Source organism: Pangasianodon hypophthalmus, chromosome 11 (assembly GCF_027358585.1).
Source record: "Pangasianodon hypophthalmus isolate fPanHyp1 chromosome 11, fPanHyp1.pri, whole genome shotgun sequence".
Taxonomy (NCBI): Eukaryota; Metazoa; Chordata; class Actinopteri; order Siluriformes; family Pangasiidae; genus Pangasianodon; species Pangasianodon hypophthalmus.
The window spans coordinates 16097349-16117763 of NC_069720.1; the positions used below are offsets into that span (position 1 = coordinate 16097349).

At 39.1% G+C, this 20415-nt stretch overlaps 1 protein-coding gene across 2 annotated transcripts; it reads left to right on the top strand.

Moving 5' to 3' along the window:
- The first annotated feature begins 11037 nt into the window (after window positions 1-11037).
- On the top strand, window positions 11038-17222 carry fstl3 (follistatin-like 3 (secreted glycoprotein)). Of its 2 annotated transcripts, none has more exons than XM_026947079.3 (5): window positions 11038-11482; window positions 12731-12916; window positions 15018-15233; window positions 15342-15611; window positions 15974-17222. In XM_026947079.3, the coding sequence occupies exons 1-4, from the start codon at window positions 11407-11409 to the stop codon at window positions 15578-15580; spliced, it is 717 nt and encodes a 238-aa protein (XP_026802880.1). In that variant the 5' UTR covers window positions 11038-11406; the 3' UTR covers window positions 15581-15611; window positions 15974-17222. The 2 variants fall into 2 exon arrangements, with proteins under 2 accessions (XP_026802880.1, XP_026802121.1); XM_026946320.3 differs by having other exon boundaries at window positions 11043-11482; window positions 15342-15569.
- Window positions 17223-20415: the final 3193 nt, after the last annotated feature.

The following is a 20415-nucleotide window of genomic DNA, read 5'->3' on the forward strand; positions in this document are numbered from 1 at the left end:
GTGCACATTATAAGTGGGCTTGAGGGGGGAAATAAAATCTGTGCAGAGTGTGCAATATAGGTCCTTTAAATAACTAGATGGCCTCAGCGAGGCCTTGGTTATTGTTTTCAACTTTTGAGAGGCAGCCTACATTAGCACTGTTCATTTAACATCAGGTAATTCAACCAAAGACCTGCAGTGTGACATTAATGTTTATTTCATCCCTCTCTGTTTCAGTTGAATAGCATCTTGCACAGGGTACAAAAGGTTTCTCAAGTGGGCCATTGTATTGCCTCTTGTGCTGTGCTGAAGATCACACATAAAACATGACATTCTGTAGTGATCCCATTAATAAATAACAAGAGGAAATGTAGAATGATAGCAAAATTTTGTTAAGCTGATACATTGTACATGAATAACTAGTTTTGGCAACTCTCTATACCAGTTATACTTATACCTATGATTAAAAAGTTAATAGCTGGAATTTGTGTGGTGGTCTGAGAAAACAGTGAACCAAAAAAGATGCAAAATGAGGTCAAATCAGGTTTTGGCCCAAGCCAAAGAGGCCAGTTTAACAAGTGTGCCATAGTAGAATGGACATTAGCTTAATCAAGTCAGTGCACTGGCTGTAAAAAAATGTCTCCGATGCTCCCTGTGCCGCAGTCAGAGTGAAATCTTAAATTTTTTACCAAATTTTAAAATGCTAGAACTTATGGTTCCATACCACAAGTATATGCAATGTGAAGTGTATTTTATTTCAGAACAGATGATAGCTTTCAGACAATATCAAAATTTCACCATGTGAAGGCCACCAGACATTTATTTAAATCAGGAGGAAACATTTCCATTTGGATTTAAAGCCTTCATATTGGGAACCAGTAGACTACTACATAGGAAAACGTTCAATCTAGCACTATATAGGCTTCTTTGGTTTGTCCTTTTTAGAGAAGTCCTTAGAACAGATGATTTCCATTTCAGACAAGGTTCCAAATAGATCCTCTTTAGAAAGCACCATTAACCACCAAGTCAACCCTTGAGCAACCATTTATTTCCCCTAGTAGCGTACTGAACTCTGGAAACTGATTTAAAAGGATCATTTTGGCATTTATCTCAAACAAAGGCAGAAAGTATACCAAGAAGCTAAACCGTTCCTCAGGGTGATCTAATTCCATCTTTAGAGCTCTGTTGATCGCATCCTGTTTCTTCTTGTTTCACACCCACTCCTTTCACTTGCAATAAGGTTCAGTATTTTTGATTTGCCAAGTGCTGCTGAATGAGCAGAAGTGCCAGAACAGTGCCATCTATAGCATAGCACAGGAGATGCACCGTTCTAATGAATGGTTTTAACTGTGATGCCGTTGTGTTGCACTAAACCTAACACTGTGGTTCTCGTAAATGTGGAACCAGACCCCCTCCAAACAGATATATTATATGAACATAATTCAACTATCTAAATATTAGGATCATTATGCAAATGTGTATTTATTGAAGCCATGGAAATGTACATATATAAATATACAACATAAATGTATAATATATTCCTGAACTTTCCATCAAAAGAACACGTTAGGCCCAAGTTGACATTTTTTGTAGGCTAGTTGTTTTTGAGTTATTGAGATTTGGATTAAACCCTTTCAATTCAACTGATCGGTTTAATAGCTTAACGACTATGAGAACATAATAGCTTTGGTCATGGTGGGTTGTGATTTTCTGTAACAAATTAAAACACACACACACACACAGTGTCTGAGCTATTCAATGAGTTACGTGACATCATCAATAATGTATAAATTACAGCTATAGGTATTGATTAAAATGCATTCCTCCTGGCACTTCCTTATCTGTGCTTGCAAGAGGGAACAGATATATCTGATTGTTTAATAACTGCCTCAGTGAAGCTCCATACTGCTTACAGTAAACACAGATGAAATGAACAGCAGCACCAAGCACACTGAGGTAATATCCACATCCAGCTCTTAAGAGCCCCTCTGCCACGGGGAGTTTCCCTTTTAGTCACGACTCTGTCAGTACGTGCTCCACATGGCAGGAGGGAGAGCCCAGTACAGGGATTAACTTCTGCATCAGAAGCAAGGAGCAAGACAGGGTTGGCGTTGCGGACTGAATGAATTTCAGCCTGCCACTTAGCGGCTCTCTTCAGCCCATACGATGACTAACACACGTTAGGAGTAAACTAGCTGATACAGTGGGTGGAATACAGGAGCTTTTAGTCTGACTGGGTTCTTGAGAAGGAGGCCACTTGCATCTGAACAGAGGACAGAACGATCAGTCTATTCAAAGGCTGCTTTCCACATCCATTTTAAAATCTGTTAGAGGAAAATGGTTTGGTTGAGATAGGTCTTATTTAACTCAATGAAATATAATTTAAAAGAATGATAAGGCTTCTGTATATCTGCTCATTCATGCAACAAGCCAATCAGCCAAGCATGTGGCAGCAGCACAATGCATAAAATCATGAAGATACAGGTCAAGAGCTTCAGTTAATGTTCACATCAAACATCAGAATGGGGAAAAATGGGATCTATGCTGGTTTGAGTATTTCAAAAAACTGTGGCTATCCTGGGATTTTCATGCACAACAGACTCCAGAGGTGACTCAGAGTGGTGCGAAAAACAAAATACATCCATTGAGCAGCAGTTCTGCAGGCGGAAATGTCTTGTTGATGAATGAGGTCAGAGGAGAATGGCCAGTCTGGTACAAGCTGACAGAAAGTCTACTATAACTCAAATAACTACTATTTACAACTGTAGTGAGCAGAAAAGCTGTGTGTAACTCACACATCCATAACACATCGAACCTTCAGGCAGATGGGTTACAACAGCAAGAGACCACATCAGGTTCCACTCCTGTCAGCCAAGAACAGGAATCTGAGGCTACAGTGGGCACAGACCTACTGACACTTGACAGCTGCCCAACTGCCTAGTTTGGGGTTCTTTTAATAGTTAAAAGTTCTTGTTTTTCAGTTACAAGCTGATGAACCCCATCATTTCTAGATTTAACCTTTTTTTTTTCTAAGTGTGTATGTACCGTATATGTAATTTTGGCAGTGTTTCAGCCTTGAGCTCTGCTCAGAAATGCCAGGTTGACAATTACATTACATCCAGTCATGTTCCTGAGTGCCATAATTTATAATGATTATATGGCACACTTGTTTTTTTCACATCTAAAATGCCATGAATAATTCACTGAGTGTTACAGTAGCTTGAATGTCGCTGTGTGCCTAGAGGCTTTAGTTTTTCTTTTATGTGGTGAAAACTGTTATTATATTGAAGCCATTTTTTTACACTGGGTTGTAAGGGACACTCTGAGGATAGAAGTTTTATTCTGTTCATTTGCAAGATTTTATTTCATATAAATGATAATGTAGAAAAGCCTGAATTGTGTGCAAATGTGTGTGAACATTTGGACTCTTAGCTTCAGTACCATTACTGAAAAACAGGGCTCTGGTCTATGCTGTAAGCCTGTCTATTAAAGGTGTAGTCTGATTTGAATGGAAGTTAGATGAAGATTGTTTAAAATCCAAAAAGATGCCACCTTCATTGTTCCTGTCAAAACTACAACACCTGAATGCTAGTACGAGAGGGGACGCTTTCTGAATACCAGGCAAGTATAAGCTGCCCCCTTGTCTTGATTGGTTGAATGTTGGTAGTCCATATCAATTTGTTATTATACCACTTTTATTAAGTATACCACAAATTCTCAAATCTGATTGGTCAGCAGGTGTTGATTCGTTTTCTATAACAGCCGTGGGTTTGTGGATATTCCACAACATTAAATGTACCTATAAACTGATAAAAAAAAAAAAAGGTATGTCATGTCGTTCATTGATAAGTTCACTAGCTGATGATGTGCTAGAGTACAAAGAAGTTGCACAGCAGTGGGATCTGAGGCCTGGAGTTTAAAAAAGTCCTTAGTAGAATGGACATTTGATCACAAGAATATTTGTCTGTGTGACTGTGTGATTGTTCGATTCTGACACACTTAATGTTTTAGCTGTGTCTGTGACTCTTAGACCTCATGGCTTTACTGACAGTCACACTTATTTAGGCCTTATTTTCATAGACAGATTTTCACATTATTTATCATTTAAAACAAATAATCACAGTGGAAATGCTAATACATAATCAGTAATATTTGATAGTGAAATGTTACAGTTTTGTAGTATTTGAGTAACCAGTAGAGAGCAGCATTGTGTTAAAGAATCGCATGACTGAAACTATCAGTGTCATGTGTAACAAAATTGTATAAAGGTAACCCTGTCTACACAAAACAAAGGTTAACTCTAAAAACCTCGAATCATATGGCTTGTCCCACTCCAGGAACCCATAAAGGTTCTATAAATAACCCTACAGAGCGTTTCCATATCAGATCTGGTTACAAGTAGAACCCTTTTAGAATGTTAACAACCTTTTCCTATCCAAAGAAACCTTTTTTTATAAAAACGTATATTAAAATTTTACTTTATTAAAATTTATGATGTTAAAATGTGTAGTCTTATCAGCTTATCAGTAGTCTTATCAGCATACTATTTTAATCCTCCAAGTTGATTTGTTCATTTGTGGTCCATCTGGTATTTAATATACTCATTTAGAAAAATAAAGCATTAGATAGTTTGTGAATAGGGGTCTTACCATTTAATCCTGAAAAAGGAGTTCTGAAAGAGAGCTCTGTGGTATGCTTTGTGAAACACTTTATTGATTCTACATAGAACGTTTAAGGGATTCCACCAGCAGGACAACCAAAAACTCTTAAGGGCTATGCTTTTTTTTTCTAAGAGTAGATTTTCAAGAGAATTAAATGTATTTTTAAAAAAGTTATATGATTATATGATTTATAAATTTATATGATTATATGATTTATGTTGTTTCATGTCTTACCTTAGCAAATACCACTGGCGTTTGACTAGTAAAATTATTAAATAACCTGCTGAATGCCTCTTTCAGCCTACATTTCCTTTAGCACAGTCCCCCCACCCCCCCTTTTCTACTCAGGTTGGTTTTGCTAATTCTCACCCATTAGCTCATTCTCCCATATTTCTCAACATCCATATTATATGGCCAATTTTTGCTCTCTTGACTCCTGGCCATCGATGGTTGTGGCATTATTGTGATTTAAACTCATGATCGCCCAGCGACAGGGTGAATGCTTTTGTGCTGCGCCACTTGGGAGAGTGTCAGGTTTTTACAGGATATAAATATAGAAGCAAAATACAATGGACACAGTGACAATCACTGAACGTCCTGTTGAGTTCAGCATAGTCATAGTGTTAAGATGCTTCTTAGTGAAGAAGCAGGCCTGCTATGACTATGAAAGAGTTACAGCACTCAGTGGCTGCAACAGAAGATAGTGTTCTTGGATCAACCTTCTCCAAAACATTCCACAAAAAAGGCCTTGGGAAACTGGCAGGGATGATCTATCATTCTCAATCCTTCATTAGAACCATACTCCTGCCTTAAAGGAGCTTGAAAATCTTCTTTTTTCAGCCAGTCTTCCGTGATAAATGTGGTGCCACAAAATATATTTATAACTAAACAAGGACAAGATTTAAATTTTAAAAAATGTGGAAAGTTGTAAATCTGTATTCAGCACAGCTTGGACCTGTAATATAATACCGTGTCCTTGCAACTTTAGCCTTCGTTTTCAATTCAAGCTTTTTACAGTGGCTTTGTGACAGTTATGTAAACCATCTATTCTTCAAAATAATGTCAACTGTGTTTGAATAGATTTTTTTTTTTAAATGCTCTGTTATTTTACTTTTAGACATTTAAAACAGTGAAAAGTGCCGCCAAGGATCCACAAAGTCTATATAGGGAAGCTAGGAAACCTAAAAGAGAATCTCTAAAAAACTTTGATGGAAACATTCGTTTAAATCATAGGTCGCATGAGCATCTTCATCAGTTAGGTGCCAGAGTCGTTTGCTCATAAGCATCAAGAACAGCATTACTAGGATAAGTGTAGACCCTGTGCGTTCTTTCTCCTTCCTCAGCGATGAGGCCCAGTGATCCAAACCATGTGAGCTGTATGATTGAGCAAGTGCCTCCATCGTCGGCCCACCCACAGCCAGCGCCCCGCACAAGGTCAGCATTCCACCACTGTCATGTGGATTGATGTACATCAACAGCACCCCCTACACACACTTTCATAACAACTCACAGAGAAACAACATGTGTTTCCTTCACCCCAGAAAGCCCCCAACCCACTCAGGCCATCCTACCCTCCCTCACGATCAAAGAGCCTTTGGCAAGGCCAGAGACAGATGGGAAGGCAGACAAAATATTAGCTGGCATGCAATATCATACCGGAGCAGAGCTGAGGCAGGGGAAAAGAGGGAAAGCTGCTGGAACTTTCTTCAGAAAAGAAATTGGCAATATGTGCACACAAGTTTTTATTCAGAGCTCAGAGTGCAGAGTGCTGCTCAGTAGACCTTAAAGGCTCTAGAAATTACAGGAGTCCTAGATTATTATGGGTGAACCCATTTTGTGCATAAGTAACAGAAAATCTAATGATAAATGACTACTAACTTACGCATTTACAGTTGCAATACTGTAGTGTTATTGGAGTTGGTTTACTCACTTAAAAAGTGTTGTGTTTTATTAGAAAACACGACATCAAAATACAGCTTGATGGGGAAAAAAATCCATGATAAAAATGCAACAAACCAAAGATAAAAGATTTCACACAAAAATGAATATTTTAAAGAATATGAAACACCAATGATCAGGGCTCCAGTATAAATTTTAGACCCTCAGCTCCTCTTAGACACTTTCCCCCACTATGGCAAATGATTTATATTTGCAGAGAATCTTTAAATAATATGTCCTTTTAATACACAATAAAAATACATTATATATTTAAAAAATAGATGACAACTGAAACTTTTCATCACTGATATAAGGAAGGCATGTTGTTATAGGTAAATAATCAACAGTGGTGAGGTATGATGCGGCCTGATGTGGCTCATACTACAGCAATTTGTCAACGCTAATATATTGTATTTATTAAGGAATGACATCATACTTTTTATCCATTTATAGTTACAGTTAACGTTATGGAATGTCCATGAAGCAAGTTAGTTCCTGTTATCACTTTATGGCAGCTATCAAATGTTATTCCCTCACCAGCCTCTCAGAAAAATGCAGCTTGTGATGTTACCAAGATCCCACAAAGCCCTCTGTCCTGAAGACTTTCCTGTGACACTGGAGACTCCTTCCATGTCCTAAATGCAAAATAAACTCCTCACAGAAAATTACGCCATATCGAAAATTTGCACACTGTTAAAAATCTGCTTATGTGGAGCATCCACCATAGAAGTCCCTGTTTTAGTTGTTACAATAGAAATGTTAATGTATTACAATGAGTACATTAATATAAACCTGCTTTGCAGCTGAAACTACTGTCAGAGCTGCTATAATAATAATAAAAAATAAATTAATCAACACCTTCAGACCAGTCAGTTTCAAGAATTCAATAGCGCTGTGGTATAAAACAATTTAAAATCTTCTGTTTCTTTGATTTTAAAACCAAAAGATGAATTCCTTGCACAGGGCTGCAACCTCTTAGCTGCATCTGTAAAACATTTTTATTTATTCATTTGGCAGACAATTTTATTCCAAGTGACTTGCAAGTGAAGCAGAATCCAATCCAAGCACAGAGCTGAGCTTGCTTACTGGATCAACTATGGCTCTTTAACAATCCTCACAAATTTCCAGTCTATTAAAATCACTGAGCTGCTACTATATCATGAGTGAGCTTCTATACTGTATAACATGGCTGAGTCACACTGTGGCTCACATTCTCAGTGGTTCTGTTGGCAGTGAGGTCTGTAGATGTCAAGCTGATTCAGGCCCATCAGAAACAACAGCAGTTGTGTTTGCTTTTTCACAGACAGATGTGCTGATTAATTTTCTATAACAGCTGTTAGCAAATCACAAGATTATGTTAATACAATCATTTAAGTGTTATAGTTTCTGTAATAACAACTTACACATGGACTTGTATGACAGACACTCCATGTAATCTAAGTCTAACAGTAAAAAAAAGCTCTCCCTTATCATATGATAACTACCAACCAGGGAGGGTGAAGGCTAACAAATGCTTTATTCGCCTCCTTTCGAAGTGCTGCTCTTGTTGCATGACGAGGCAGTATTACACACTCGGAGGAAAGCTATAATTGTTGCTATAATTGGTAATATGAACTAACTTGTCTCATGGATGTTGTAAATGGATAAAAAGCCACTGTAAATGGATAAAAAGAACAAACTGTGGTTCGTGGAATTATTGGAAAATGATCAGTTTTGGCGTAGTAACCCCACTGTGTTTTATTCCTTACATATTTAAGTCATTTGTCATGGTTATTTTGAGTCTACTGTTTCATCCACCTTTAGTCCAACCTCTTTCTTTCAGCCATGTATGACCAGACAAAAACCACAACTATTGATGGAGCTTGAGGTTTTGGCACTGAGGAACCACAGCATGGTGTGGCTGTGGAAATGACTCCGAATACCTTAGAGTCACTGTGGGAATGAAGCTATTAACTGGCCTGTGACATGCCTTCCATCTATTTTCTATGGTCAATAACACTATAAAAAACATGACCTATCAAATTCTTGTCCTTCGTCCCTTGGTCCAGTTTACAATACTTTCAAAATGTCTCTTAGTCACAGAATGTCTATATGAAGTATATTTGTTTTGACCGAGCTTTGTGACTCACGATGGTGAGTTTACAGACAGTGTTTCCAGTTGTTATGTTCTTTATGCTGCTACGCCCTCATATGCTGCTACTTATGATAGTTATGTCTGCTCAGCTTATTCTAATGCTGCTCTTGTTCAGTGTTGCAAGTTTCCCGTGTATTTATTGTATTTTGTCTTGACTATTTACACTGTTTGTAGTCCAATGTCCTATGTACACTGTATGTACTTTTATATTATATAAAATGTGCTATATCCAGGACAGAGTCTAGCACTGTTTGATGATTTCCCTGGTCAAACACACCTGATTAACTGGTTAGTACTGGTTAGTTTTATTGGGTGGGTTTGAATAGAGTTTTGAATTCTGACTATCCAGACTTGAAATATAATGATCCTTATAATATATGATTATGTACAATAAGTAACATGTATTAATTATGTCTATTACTTCTAGTACTTTTAATGCTTTTATTACTTATAGTCTATAGCAGTAGTTTTCAATTCAGTGATGGTACTGTAGGTGGTGATAATATCTTTTAAGCTGTAAAATAATCACTAAAATGATACTGTTAGCCAAAATTAGTCTAATTATTTTGCAAAAACAGAGTCACTATTTATTATTTGTACTATGTTGAGTGTTTACTGATGTTGGACATACTGTATACATAATTGTAAGATTTGATTGGGCATCTCCTTCAATCTATATCAATTACTGTGCTACAATTATAATTGCATTTTTAAAAGGTCCCAGAGGGAGAGATTGGCCTCCTAGTGTATGAGTGCAGGATGAAATCATATAGCCCTAACTACCAATGATATGCTCTAGATAAAATTCTAAACAACAATGTATTTTATAGTTTGGGTCCCTGGAGGACTAGTGTTTAGACCTCGGCACTCTCACTGCTGTGGCTTGGGTTCAATTCCAGGCCAGGGAACCAACCCCAGCTACTGGGGTTGCACACGACAGTGCGCTCCCAGAGCCAGTCCCAAGCCCGGATAAAACTGGGGAGTGTTGCGTCAGGAAGGGCATCTGGCGTAAAAACTGTGCCAAATCAAATATGCGGACCAACGATTCACTAAAGCGACCCCTAATGGGAGCAGCCGAAAGAAGAACAAGTGTATGTTATAGTTTAAAACATTCTCAGTTATTCTGTAAAAGTAAAAAAAAAAAAAAAAATACTGATTACGTCATTACTTCATTTATTTATGTACAAATATAAAGGTCTAAAGTTCTAGATGGTTTAGTCACCAAGCCTTACTTTGAGCATAAATATTTAGTTTCTGACAATTTACTTAGCAAATTAGCAGGAACTATTTGGTCATTTAACTGAGCCAAACCCATTGCGTACTTAGTAAAAACAAGCGAGGGAAACTAGACAGTTTAAAGTATCAGAGTGTGTTACTTTTTTTATCCATTCATTCATTCCTCTTCAGCATGGTCACGGCAGATCTGAAAATCATCCCGGGAACACCGGGTGGGACAGTTAACCCCTGACGGGACCCCAGACCCTCACACTGCACTATGCACACATCCATTCCCACAGGACCTGGAAGATACACACACAAACACAGGGAGGACAAGTGACACTCCACACAGATAGTAACCCAAGCTCAGGAAGGAACTGGAGACCCTGGGGCTGTGAGGTGGGAATGCTACTGCCTCGCGTCCAGGGTTCCTGTGACAGAATAGTATAAAGTGGTCACTGAGGATGGATGATTGGATGCATATATGAATGAATGGATGGATGGATGGATAGATATTCCTCACAAATCCTTGCAGTGTGATTACAATATTCCAGTGCCGTGTCTCTTGTCCTCTTGGTTTTTGGTGCTTGGCACCTGAGGCATCTATCATAGTGCCATTATCGGAAGAACTGCCGTTGCTTTGTGGGTAGCTGCGTGGGCTTCGACTTGTAAAGATCTGGGAGCATCTGCTGTATATTTTCCAAGGACATGGATGTGGTGTGAAGAAGTTTAGGAAGCAAATTGGTGGTGACCACAGGAGAGCGGGGATATAATGACACCCAGACTCAGCAACCTGAGGCGACCAAATAAAAGTTAGCAACAACCAACAAACTGTTTAGGTTCTGTATTCTGTCTGAAGGTGAACTACACTGCTTCTTCACTGTAACCACAAAGCACAAAAAAAGCTGTCAAGAGTGCTGTGAACTGTTTTGCCAGACACTTATTTAAAAGTTTATTGGATAAGGATGGAGCCTAAGTTAATTTAAATCACATGAGAGTGAGCCTCTTGGCTGGGCTACACTTTTATCCGCTTTCAGCAGCTGAGGTGAATGTTTACACCGTGGGAGTTGCGGAATTCAGACCAAGTAGCTTTAGACTAAACTCCGGTATATATTTTCGAAACCGCTTTTATCGTCTATCATGCTGTTTTCATTAACTTCGGCGTGAATGAGATTCGGTGCGTGGGAGTTTTCTGCCTCATATCCGAGAAGTTACACGAAGAGCGAGGTTTTAAAAAGAAAAAAATAAAACTACCCTGGAACAACCATCGCCCGTCCTGACTCACTCACTCAAAGCTAAAGTATTTATCTGGAGGCGGGCCGCCATCACTCACTCACTCACTCCCAGCCCAAACCATTCACGTAAACGGGGGCAGCGCTTCGACCAGACCCCCCTTTATCTGTGTAAATATTTGAGAGGGAGTCTCATTGCTCGAAACATCTGTGTGTGAAGGGTTTGAAGTAACTTCTCATCATCATGAACTTGTTTTCGGCGCTCCACTGTGTGCTGCTCATCTCGCTGTGTGGAAATCTCGCTAAGCACCGAGCTAACGGTGAGTTCAGGAGACTCCAGGGTTTTTTTTTTTTTATCGTCAGGAAAGTTTTGGTCAGGAATAAATGTGAGAGAAGTCAGGTAATTTACCTTCTATTCATCCAGTGCTGATTTATACCAGACTCAAAAACCGTAAATAATGAATAAATCAATGTATTGAGAGAAAGACCTACCTGTCAGGTGCAAGAAAAAAAGGTTAGTTAGGCTATGCTAACTCATTTTTACACTTTACTGCCAAATAGTGAGCTCTAAAGGTGTTCATTTCACTTATACAGTGTTTATCTGTGTCCTGAAGATGGGTATTTTTGTTCTTTTCATAATGTGACTACTGAAGAATAGCCAACATTATATGAAACAACTAACCAATTAAGCATTTTTTTTTTTTTTTTTAAATAAAGGCTATAGTTTTTATAAGGTTGTATTTACTGTGTACTTGTGAGGCAACCCCTGTAATCATAACCTCACTGCATAAGAAGTGAGGTTCTGAACAAGTAAGAACACAGTTTTCTAGATTTCTAGTTTTCTAATATATCTAATATTTCCTACAAAATATTTAATAATCAATTACGAATACAAATGCATTCTTTGACTTGGATATGTGTTGCAGGTTAGTATAACATTTTGCATCCTGTGTGATTCTTACATCTGTTTTACAAGTTATCGACACACATTTAAAGAGGACAACTCTCCAAAATATTTGGCAAACTCAGTAGAAAATAGTTTGAAAAGACGTTTTGCCAAGACCCTCCAGCTCTCCTGACCTGATTTGAAGAAAGCAGGGTTATTATCAGATCAGATCATTATCAGAATGGGCAAAGGCTGGCAAAGCAATCATGGAGTTATACCAGATATGGAAGGAAGTATTATTACAAGTGAAAGGATCTGCTCAGAGGATACAAAAGATGTTGGCAGTATTTATGAAGGCAAACTTGTATGGGTATACAAGTTATTAGAGAATATTTATATTATATTCATAATGGGAAATGCAAACGTTTGAACTGATAGCATCTTGTTTTCCCTAACACATTTTTGTTACTTGTGATAATGAAGGAACATCTGTCTTACATTTTGTTGTAAGGGTAGGCAAACTTTTCCACTCATTCAGACCAGTACTGTGGACTGTGTTATATCGTAATATTGGCAGTGATGAATTAACTGCATATTTGGAAATGAGCAGTGCATAGCAGCATGGAGTGATAGTATAAATATCTCTCTCTCTCTCTCTCTCTGTCCTTGTGCGTGCGTACAGCGGGCATGTGCTGGCTGCAGCAGGGCCAAGAGCAGCGCTGTGACATGGTGCTGATGCGTGGTGTGAGCAGGGAGGAGTGCTGCGCCGGAGGCCGTTTAGACACAGCCTGGTCCAACACCAGCCTGCCCATCAACGAAGTCAGTCTGCTGGGCTTCCTGGGCATCGTGTCCTGCAAACCCTGCAAAGGTAGGCCCTAAAACCTTTCATGTAAATCCATGAAATGTTTTTACTCTTGGGAGCTCTGATTTCTCATCTGTTATTTGTCTAAATTTACATTTATTCAGATTATTCAGGTGACTTACACCTGAGACAGAATTCAATACAGATATGTGGCCGATCATTTGTGGAATAAGATACTAACAGCATAAGTCAGTAACACACAACCTGGGCCACTACTGTGTATAAAGAACTGTATATATTTTCATTTACACTTAAAGGCACCATCTAAATCTCTTTGATAAAACTTCATAAGGGTTGGGCCAGACTTTGCTCACCAGGCATTGCAAACCCACTATGAACTATATGAAGGAAGATTTGTTTTTCATCCCGCCTAACACCATGAAGATTTTATTAGAAAGGCTGGAACAGCTCTGTAAACGAACAGTAAGTGTTTCAGAGGTCATCAGGGATCAAGGTGCAGCTACAGTGAAGGCAGAAAGAGGAAATTGAAGGAAAGAGGATAGTGTTTCATTCTCAGACACGCCATGGTCCAAGGCGAATCTGGGCCTGTTGACTGGGCTCTTTAAATTTTGTTCCTGCTCACATTTTTAAAAAAAGCATTTGATTTTAAGCCAGATGTTCTGTCTAACTCCATCCAGCTGTTTGAATACAGTCCACTATTGTAAGCCTTGGCCAGGTATGCAGGTTACTCAAGACATTGTGAGTACGTATCTTCAGGGATTGCCAAAATGATCAGGAATTTCATCCTAGGAACAAATCTTTAGAACAGACAAAAAGTAGGGAGTTGTGATATTATGTACCTTGCTTTATAGCCCATGCTGAAGATCAACAGGTGCCAAACGGCAGCTGTACATTTACTGAGCTTGAGTTAAATGGAATGTGTTCGATACAACAGAGGTTCTCTTCTTCTACCCTTCCCTTTCCTTTTCACGCTTTGAGTGCTTATTGGAAAGCAGGCTTGTTTTGCCTTCCTCCCGCAGAAACGACCGAATTCCAGCTCACCGCGGAGAGAAATGGCTGCCACATGCTCAAGAAGTCTGGTCCTCATAAGCCTAGAACACAATCAGTGCCATTAGATACGTCCAAAAAAAAAAAGCAAAGGAAAAAGAGAAAGTTGATTTTATTGTCTGTTCCAGAATTCTTCCCTTCCACTCCCATAAAAGTGTATGGACTACTGGACCTTTTCTTCTATGTATTCCAGATGGTCCAGCTCATACTTTCTGACTAACTTAATCTGTATTTTTCCTTACATTACAATGTCTGAGGTGATCGGTGGAGCATCCAATTCCAGAATCGTTGCCTAACCTAAATGAAATCATGCCTTAGACCTAGCAAAGAAGGAATGCTGGGATTTCCAGAGTGGGCAGCTGTATCTGATTGTGTGTATGAGATTTAGTGACTCCTCAGAAGACAGGATATTAGAGAGTTTTTTGATGACCAGGCATTTCAGGACCTTGGTATGTGTCAACACTCATTTCACAAAGGACACGAGTGAGATTGTTAGATGTTGTGCTGTAGCTATATCGGAGCTTTATGTGTTCCCAGCTATATGCACTACAGTGACACTGATGAGATTAACTGTGATGAGATTAAGATGCTGATGTGATCAGGGAGAATTATTTATTTTATTTCTATAACAGTTTTAACAATAGACATTGTCACAAAGCAGCTTTTCAGAAATTGGATTTGGATCCCTAATAAGCAATCCAGAAGCAACATGAGGAAGAAACCTTGCGACTCTGGATAATGGGATTATAAATCATTACAGTAGACAGGTGTAGAAGAATAAAGACAAACAGTGCTAAGCGTTGAAAGTATGAGCATACTGTCTTTATGATTACAGGAGCATGTCTTAGGTATAAAAAAAAAACAACAAAAACTACAGTATCCAGCTGAAATCCATTCAGAGAAGGGGGCATCTTGGGCACACATTGTTCTGGGGAATTGCAAATCTTCAGGGTGTCTATGTGGAATCATCCACAGCAGTACTCTATCACAATAGTCATGCAATCTAAGAGATGTTTATGAGTTCTGGGTGCTTTAATATTGTAGAAAATGCTACATAAGGGTTTTTTAAATGCCTGTGTTAATGCCCTGTTCCTCATAGAGACATGCGAAGGGGTGAAGTGCGGCTTGGGGAAGGTGTGTAGGATGAAGGGTGGCCGTCCTCAGTGCATCTGCTCGCCAGACTGTTCCAACATCTCCAGAAAGCATGCTGTCTGTGGGAGCGATGGCACCACGTATAAAGATGAGTGTGCCCTCCTGATGGCCCGCTGCAGAGGCCACCCTGACCTCGAGATCATGTACCAAGGAGAGTGCAAAAGTGAGTGGTTTTGAACATTTCTCTTAGATTTTGGTGTCTTTAATGAACTGTCTTTTAATGAATTGTCTCTAAGAAACTAAACTCAGGACTCCTGACGTTTGTTCTCAGAGTCATGCTCCAATGTGGTGTGCCCCGGCACCCACACCTGCGTGACGGACCAGACCAACAGTGCCCACTGTGTGATGTGCCGCACGGCTCAGTGCCCAATGCCCATGCTCAGTGGTCAGACCATTTGCGGCAACGATAACATCACCTACCCAAGTGCCTGCCATTTGCGCCGTGCCACCTGCTTCTTCGGTCGCTCCATAGGAGTGCGCCATTACGGCCACTGCAGGAGTAAGGACTAAACACCTGTGGATTAAACACCTTCCATATACGGTAGAGCAGATCATATCAGGGGTGCAAAGACATTTAAAACAGGGTTTTCTACATATGAAGGATAAACATAGCTGACAAAATTCAGAGAAAACAGATTTGTGTTGTGTTTTTATTGGATAAACTACTGAATCCTAAGACCAATCCTCTAATTTCTGAGCAAGGAAATTCTAGAAGATTCCCGAAACAAATAATTTCATACTTGGATTGTACCTGAATTTGTCGCACACTTCGACCTCTGGGTCTTATCTGTACTTCTAAAACAGACCAGCTCGAGATGGGTTTTCTTCTGTGCATGGTTTAAATTCAGCAGTTGGCATTACCGTAATAATCAGTGTTCCATTCTGTTTTTTGTTGTCTTTCAGGTAAAGAAGGTAGTGAGGAGAATTCGCTCTTTTAGGCATCTTGGCATTGCATGAGACCAGCTTGTACAACTGATGACAGCACAGTTTATGTGAGCGAGTCGTAACCTCCCGGCAGAGTCATACGTTCTGATAAATGAAGTGCTAGATGCATGCAGTACATACTTCAAGAGAAATGTGCACCTCTCTTGCTCTCTGGTATGGCATTTTAACAAATGAAAGATTTCAAGAGATAAACTGTTGTTCGATTTGGACCTGACCTTGTGCATATTGTAAATACATTACTGCTCTTATTTATTGGAGAAAACTGCTTCTCCAAACATTTGTTTTTTTATTTATAGTTCCTTTGGTTTGAGCTGCATATTCCCAGATCGACTGCTTTCAAATTGATATTTATTGTGTTTTCATGTACAGACCAGTTAGAGTATAATACTAGCTCATGTAAAAATTAGGTCACACTATAATGTAATGAAATGCCATGCCTTGCTATGCAGCTAACTCCAAAGATAAATCATATTATAGCATTGTATATTATAGCATAGCTTAAAGAAACGTCCCCAGATGCGCCTCTTTCAGAAAGCCATGCACCAGGAGAGCCGGCATTATTACACACTCTGGAGACGATTTATTACAGAAATAAAGCCAAAGAGGAGTGTGTGTGCTGTTCGAGTTCCGCTCCCTCACGTCTGGAGGTTAAAGAGTTTGCAGACACAGAACCAGAGCTTCTAGGCCTGATGCTATGCCACTTGCACGAACGCTACATTGGCATGAAACCTAAAGCAAGCTGCTCGCTGAGCAATGAAATTACCAGCTTCAGTCTAATGGCATTGTTTTTTTTTCTGAGCAGGCTGGGTCAGTCCAAAAAATGTTCGTCCATTGTACTGTTTTATGGTTCTGGCGTTATTGTTGCGTGAGTGTGCACATTTGTGAAGTACTTGAGTGCATTATTTTCGTAATGCAAACCATTCTTTTTTTTTTTCTTTTTTTTTTTTTAACAATGATATTTAGTGAACCTCCACATAAGTACTATGGTCATCTGTTATGTTTTGGAAATAAGTGACAAGACAGTGATGTAAGCCTACTCATTAAAAGTTGTGTACAAAACTAATTTTTATGAACCACATATATATCCTTGTAAATATATTTTTCTTTTTGCAATCCTTGTGTATCTACTGTGAAATTTCTTAATGTATCGACTTATTTTTGTATTTTAATACTGACATTTTAACTCTAATTAAAAGAGACTCCTTGATTCGCTGGTTATGTGTAATCTGTCCAATGCAAACCAAGACTATATAATGACACTTTTACGTGACTACAGCCAATTTTCAGTTTTCCTACTGATAGACACAGAGACTAAATGACACTCAAACATAACAGAGACTACTAATGAAATGTTTTCATGGTATGATCCACTGCAGTCCATCGTTCTCTGAAAGCCACAGTGCTCAAGCTGGGAGTTAATGCATCGTTTACAACTTTCAGCATCAACAAAGGCAAACCGCAGAGATTTCCCTGAGGTTTTGGCTTAAGGACTTTCAGAGCCTTGGTTCTGACCAAATGGAATCCAGTGATGCTATATACAGTCCAGTGACGGTGCAGTAAAATGCCATGACCCTTTGAGGTTCCCTGTGGGTGAGGTGAGACACCAGAGGACCACTGACTCATTTTCCAGTATGAAATAGCTCACTTTTTTTTTTTTTAATCCCTCAGCCGAGAGAGGAAAGAGGCACTCCCGGCTGCATGCCGCATCTGGTTTAACTTTGGAAGATGTTTATATTCCAATCCAAGCATCATTTTATAACGGTGGGACTAGAATTAAATGTTTGCTCAAACAGACCATAACAATTCTGTACCAAAAAAGTTGTTTTCTGTTGTGCCTCCCTGTTGTTTTGTGGGCCTGTTGCTTTCCTCTGCAGTTCTCACGATTGCTTCAAGCTCTTTGTCTGAATGGCACTGAGAATTTGTTCTCAGCACCAGTACATTGAGTGAGTTTACACACATTCTCAGGTTACACATATAAATTGAAGAACACCAAAATGGTAACATCAACTCTAAGATGTAAACATGAGATTATATTTTAAGATTTGATCTCAGCTTATAAACCTTCCAAAGAAGAACAGTCTAGAGGGATATGTTTACCACATACCATACAATTAAAGTAAAATGGTTTCTATTCTAGGAATCCAGTCTCCTTCAACATAGTAACGCTCCAATTGCAACTTGTCCAACTCGTCCACGGGGCATGAGGGCTCACTGAATGCTTTGATGAGTATAAATGATGTAAATGATATGCTATGGCCTTCACACTCACCAGATCTCAATGCAATTGAATATCTATTGGAGATTTTGGACCAGTGTGTTAGACAGTGCTTTCCACCAGCATCTGCTAGTCAAAGACTAACAGAGGGAATAACTTTTGGAAATGTTCATCTTTCCAGTACAGTTCCAGAGACATGTAGAATCTAGGAGGAGGAGCATTGAAGCTGTTTTGGCAGGTTGTGGTGGCCCAACATCTTCAGCCTGGTTTATATTTCTGCATAATCAGTTATTTGCATTTTTGTGTCTTTGCATCGCAATGCAAAGAGGGGATCATGGGTAAACGTGGCACGCAGAGACACAGAGCCATGCTAGCGCTCAGTCCTCCCACAAGCTAACTACGCGTTGTGTGTCTGAGGTGCAGTAAGTTACTAATACACTTTATGTTGGTTTTTCCTTTAATTTGTCACTCATCTGGTATACATACATTGCGCTTTTTAATGTTTCTAGTTACATTTTATGTTGTGGAATGTCTGCAAGACGAGTTAGTTCCTGTTATCCTCTGTCCCGAACACTTTCCTGTAGTGGAAAACGTACTGACTTTTACAAAGCACTGATACGGGAGACTCCTTCCATTAATGTTAAATAAGCATCTCCTTACACACCTCCTTAAGCTTCACCATATCAACAGATATACAGTATATATTTCTTTGTTAAATAACATATTATTTAAAATCTGTTTATTATTTGTCTGTTTGTATAGGTTGTCTAATGACAACAATTAGAAACCATTAGAGTGCATTAATATAATCCTTTCAGTTGAATTATAACTTGCACTATTGTCAAGAATTCAATTAAATGTGAAGTCTCTGAATCGGCATATAATGTTCTAGTACGGTTCACTTGTTCCCGGTAGATACCTGCATATCTTCAGATGAGGTATGGCCTCAGAATGGCAAAAGGATGCTTGTCCAAACAATCGTAATTATGTTTAGCATGAGTTTGACTGCTAAACCCTGTAGTGCAGTGCTGCTTGTTTTCCACATGCAGTGAAATTCTTCTGAAACTGATTAAGGCACTGAGGGAGAAGAAGCTGATGAAATGTGCCAACTCGCCCTAGTAAGCCTCGGATGACAAAGAACCTCATGTACCCAATCGGCGGTTACGCCAATAGACATTCACACAGCTCAGTAAATAATTTCTGGATATCCTTAGTAAAAATGAAGTTAAGGTTACATGTATTTTGTCAATAAACCTACATAACTGTAGGTCTGCATTATTGCTACCCACTGAGACGAGTATATGCTGCCAGGAACTTTCAGTTGACAACAACAATTTGAGGTTCTAGGAGACCACCCACTCTTCCTTCTGCTGTTTCATCCTCAACTGGAGCAGCTCCAGACCTGCATGAACTAAGACAGATGTGGTTTATATGAATGACGTCATTTTTGATTAAAAAATGCAAACAAAAGTTTTTGTTTTGTGTATTCAACTGACATTGTGGGTTTTTTCCTTCAGATTGTGACTGACGTAAGATTCAAAACATTGGCGTGTAATACACTGGAGAAATGCACAACAACATGTTTCGGCTATCAGTGTGATCACATAGCACCTTTATAGGTACAAATTTCAGAATAACAAAATGGTAGCAGTAGCACTAAACTCTGACTCTGAATGCGAGAGTTTATGCGAGCAAGCTGAAATAACTGGCTTAGGGGCACTCTTACCATCTGAGATATCGAAAGAGGAACTGCCTTAATGTTTATTGCGTAATGTTAAACCAAAATGGCTTGGAAAATATGCCATCTTCTAGAAGGTGTCCTGGAAAACAGATCTCATAAACAGCCATGTTTTCTATGAGGGAATTGGATTGAGATTCCTTCTTACGAGGAGAAAAACAGACTTCGGAAGTTAAGCAACCTCTAATTGTTCCAATTAAGTACCGAAAGTAGAGCTGAGATGTTATCTCCAGGCGGCCCTACTGGGACACTCCATCTGTGTGGTCCACTTCCACATCACTTACTGATTTGCTCCTTGGGTTCAATCCATTACAGATGACAAATTGTGCAGTAAACGTCAGCTTTTGATTGGAATTCTGCTTTGCAGGACAGCGGATATTTGAAGGCAAATTTCCTCAAGACAAGCCACACCACTGACAGATTAAAGTCCCCATGTAGGGAATACAT